At 44.2% G+C, this 4,491-nt stretch overlaps 1 protein-coding gene across 1 annotated transcript in view; it reads right to left on the reverse strand.

Annotated features, from left to right (window-relative positions):
- The window catches only part of LOC135565483 (potassium channel subfamily K member 12-like), a 67,858-nt gene extending 65,601 nt beyond the window's left edge, over nucleotides 1–2,257 (reverse strand). The window contains exon 1 of the mRNA XM_065012528.1: nucleotides 1,918–2,257. Coding sequence (XP_064868600.1) covers nucleotides 1,918–2,257 — 340 coding nt within the window. The remainder of the gene's footprint in view (nucleotides 1–1,917) is intronic.
- Between the last annotated feature and the right edge of the window lie 2,234 nt (nucleotides 2,258–4,491).

Consider the following 4,491-nt stretch of genomic DNA (forward strand, 5'->3'; position numbering starts at 1 on the left):
TGTCATTGTGAAAAATGGCATAATTTCTGAAACACGTTGATTACACTCTTAATAAATGACTTTTTCTGAACCAGAAAAACTGTTTAAAAACCAGAGAAGAATGTCATTAGGACATCCTGTGTCCCATGTTTCCTACTGGACCTCATCTTTGACACACAGACTGTTAGGCCTCAGGGTACACACACACACGCACGCACGCACGCACGCACGCACGCACGCACGCACGCACGCACGCACGCACGCACACACACACACACACACACACACACACACACACACACACAGTATCCATCAGACCTCAGTCACCATCAGCTATGCCACACAGCCATCACCAACCCTCAGGCTGTACTGGGGGGACAGTTGCTCTTTAGTGACCTATCAGGAGGAAATGTTAAATGAGGGGGAGCAGAGGGGGATTCTCATTAACATTCTTTTTCCTATTGCTCAAAATGTTCCTGAAACGCACCCGAGAGTCCTGTCCTATACAGATTTACGTGCATTGCCTCTCAGAATGGAAAATGGAGAGCTAGCTGAATGGAGAGCAGAGCTAGCTGAGCCAAGCCAAATGGCAGAGAAATAGGATGTTGCCTGCGTGCCAAAGACTCCTCCACAGCTAAGATGTAACACATGAATGGAAAAATTGCTAATCTGGTGTTCTGGGTGAAAGCCAGTGGAAAAAATAGGATTGTGAGGTTGAAGGAAGATGATGACGCAGCCATTTTACATGGAGCAGGAGTTGTGAATCATATTATACTTTACCAGCCTGATTTCCAGATTTGTGCGTGTGTGTGTGTGTGTGTGTGTGTGTGTGTGTGTGTGTGTGTGTGTGTGTGTGTGTGTGTGTGTGTGTGTGTGTGTGTGTATGTGTGTGTGTGTGTACCAGCCTGCATGCCAGATGTACAGAAGGTGAAGTTTGGCATGACAATATGAGGCTGATGATATGGTCAATTTACAGACAACTATGATGCACTATATAGTTGTAGTAGGCCTATGACAATGTTCAGGCTACAAGCCAATGGAAAAACAGGATTCTGAGCCAGATTGTGATGATGCAGTCATTTTACTGTGTAAGGAGGAGTATCATTGAGGGTCTACCAATAATATCTGGAGAAAGCATTCTGAGGCTGAGGTGGTGCAGGATCAGTGTTGATACATCCCTTTTTACAGTAGGTCTAGTAAATGATGATATAATTATAGAGTTGGTCTATTATGACAACGTCCTAAGGAAAGCCAGATGAACAATCGGAGTCTGAAGCTATCATGAGGGCTTCTGTCTCTACATATTGAGTTTTTGTCTTTTTGGACAAGACACCCCTTTCTGGGTGAGGACAACCCTCCGTGGTTCATCCCTTACGGCCACCCTTGCCATTTTAGACGTCATCATCTCTCTGTGTTTAACGGACACATGCAATGCTGAAGCCCTCTCACACATCTCACTGTTCAGCACACATACATTGTTTATGGAGATATGAAGATGGTTCCTACAAAGTCAGTGAAATCTTAAACACTGAAACTTAAAGCAATGCATTGATGCAATATGGTGGCTAACTGTACTGTAAACAAAACAGAACGATTTGGAGAACATCTGTGGACACTGTCCATGCATAGCTAATAGCAACATTAGATGTTGCATTACATTAAAACGTAAATAAAATATACATCAATCATTGAATATCTAAAGATTGGAAGAATATGTTGCCATAGTCAGTACAGCAAATTCCCGAAGAGTAGTGTGATATTGTACACACTCTCTTGTGAGCAAAGCAGGATAATGTCTACAGTTTTAGCGTATTCATTAATTCATTTAGACTGACGCTCGCATATGTTTCTTTGTTCCTCATGTTCCTCGTGCCATCACTTTGTGTCTGAATGACAGGAATGCATTACATCACTGATAAGATTGCTTCTTATACTCACCAATAGTTGACACCACAGTCCCAACAAAATAAAAAGCACCTGTAAAATCCCATCGCGGCCTGAGAGCATCAGCTCGGATGCCCGCGGCAATAGCAGTCTCATACTCCCGCAGGAAAGAGTTCAGATCCTCCAAACTGATATTGAACGTGTCGCTGAAGTTGAAAAGTGTTATGTTCCATTTGCCGTGCGCCTGCACCTCCGAAGGACGCTCTATAGCAGAAAACACCACGGCACCGCACAGCAGATACAGAACGATCAGGATGGCTAGTAGCAAGAAGCGGCCGTTGTCTTCATTTAAGTGGAGGGAGCGGCAGCCTTGCAGTCGCTGAACAGGCATCATCCAGACTTCAGCACCACTAGCTCAACGGACAGCGACCCACTCCGTGTCGGATGGCGATCCCCTCCCCGTCGGACAGCAACCCACCCCGCGACAGACGGGGCATCCAATCACTTTATGGTCCTACTTTAGAATCTTTAGAAAATCTCAACTGATATTGCAGAGCTCATTCCAAAAACGTTCTAGGACATTTACACAAGTCAATCTCCCTTCTTATTAATTGTATAGGCTAACCTGGACAACTGAGAAGAACCAACCCACTTAGCTAGAACCTTATTATTATGTCTTCGTTTGGGACCGACGACTTTTTGGGCGGTATCCAGAGCATACCACGTCAGTGCAAGGGTACTCATCAACCCCCAATCCAAAAACAATCGAATTATCTTTACATTAAGTATTGGTAATGCAACAAAACCAATCTAATCATCCGTACGGCTATTCCTGTTCCCCTTGTCCATTGTGGAATCTATAGGCGCGGATATGTGAGTCCTCCGCTGGGTAGCTGCACCAAACCGCTCATCGCGGTGGGCTATTATATCACTTTCTGTCACTACCATTTGACATGGTCGAATTACTACACATAGAAAGAAGTCTGCGGGCGCATCTCCTTCATCTCCCCCCCCCTCTTTCCCTTACCCCACTCAGCTCCTCAATCTATCTTCCCATGACAGGCTATCTGATGCTGGTCTAACGTGGAGCTGCAGTCCTAATGAGCCAGTGATAGTGGAGAACAGACACTGGCAGCACATCGCATCGGATCTGTGGACCAGTGCTGAGATCATGCTGTACTATGCTATCCCTGAGAATATAGTGTCCCATGCAGCATAGCTAACAGCAGCGTCCACGTAGGATACAGCCGATGAGAGGAGAGCCTGAAGAGGACACCACAGTTGAAAAATAATATTCACTGACGAAACATCAGCAGTCAAACTTGAGGTGATATTCTGTTATGAGACATTCGTGGGCGGTTTAGTTGATGGCAGTTGAACGGATACGTCCTTTATAGTTTAGTCTATGGCCCTATGAGCACAAACCAACTTTAGGTTTATCTTTTTTTCTTGACTATAGTTTGACTAAATCCCATGGATACATAGGGTCCCGAGACATGATTCATAGTAACTCTCAGTGGTCTTTCTCTTCAATGCATCTTCAGTACATGTGTCTATGGAGAGCGACACTGGAGAGTTCCCGATGCTTAACGCATGAATCCCCACTGGCAACAATTAGCCAGCACTCTGCAACGAGCGACACTTTTAAAGTAGGCTACTGTGTCTTTCCAAAGTCTTTGACACAGATAAATATCAGCAATCGTTCAAGAAAAACATATACTATAATATCGACTGTCAATTAAAAATGAAAATAACGTCCGATAATATAGGCTCCATGAAACACCAAATCAGATACACCCTGTCCCGGACTTGGCTTCTGCCGCGCATCATGTGCCACAGGCGTTCCCGAATGCTCAAAAAAGAAAGGATGCGGGGAGATGCATCCAATAAGCTCCAGCTCCAAACAACCTCACTGCGCGCGTCATCGTAGAGTCATGTCATGTGCGGATTGGAACATCATTATATTCCAATCCAATATTATTCTGTTCCAACTATTTTCAACTGCAGTATATTAGGACATTATTATGTGGTATTGGGTTATACATTGAATATACCAAGCAGTAAGAATACCGTCCTAATATTCAGTTGCACCCTGCCTTTTGCCCTCAGAACAGCCTCAATTTGTTGGGGCATGGACTGTACAAGGTGTGGAAAGCGTTCCACAGGGATGCTGGCTCATGTTGACTCCCAATGTTTCCTACAGTTGTATTTGATGGTATGAATCGTTCTATATCCAATAGGTCAAGTTGCCTAATGTGGCGAAACATTTCCACCTCCTGCTGCGGGCAATCCCTATAGATGTCTTTTAAAGGACTTTTAAAGGACATTACATTTACCTTTAGGTCATTGAGCAGAATCTCTGATCTAGAGCGACTTCAGCCCTCTTATTAATCTTATAGGTCTGCATTTAAAGTTACTTGTTTCCTGGTGTAACAGAGTTGAGAATGTTGTCACACCCTGACCATAGTTTGCTTTGTATGTTCTATGTTTTGTTTGGTCAGGGTGTGATCTGAGTGGGCATTCTATGTTGGATGTCTTGTTTGTCTGTTTCTGTGTTTGGGCCTGATATGGTTCTCAATCAGAGGCAGGTGTTAGTCATCGTCTCTGATTGGGAGCCATATTTAGGTA

This window comes from Oncorhynchus nerka, linkage group LG28, assembly GCF_034236695.1.
Source record: "Oncorhynchus nerka isolate Pitt River linkage group LG28, Oner_Uvic_2.0, whole genome shotgun sequence".
Classification (NCBI taxonomy): Eukaryota; Metazoa; Chordata; class Actinopteri; order Salmoniformes; family Salmonidae; genus Oncorhynchus; species Oncorhynchus nerka.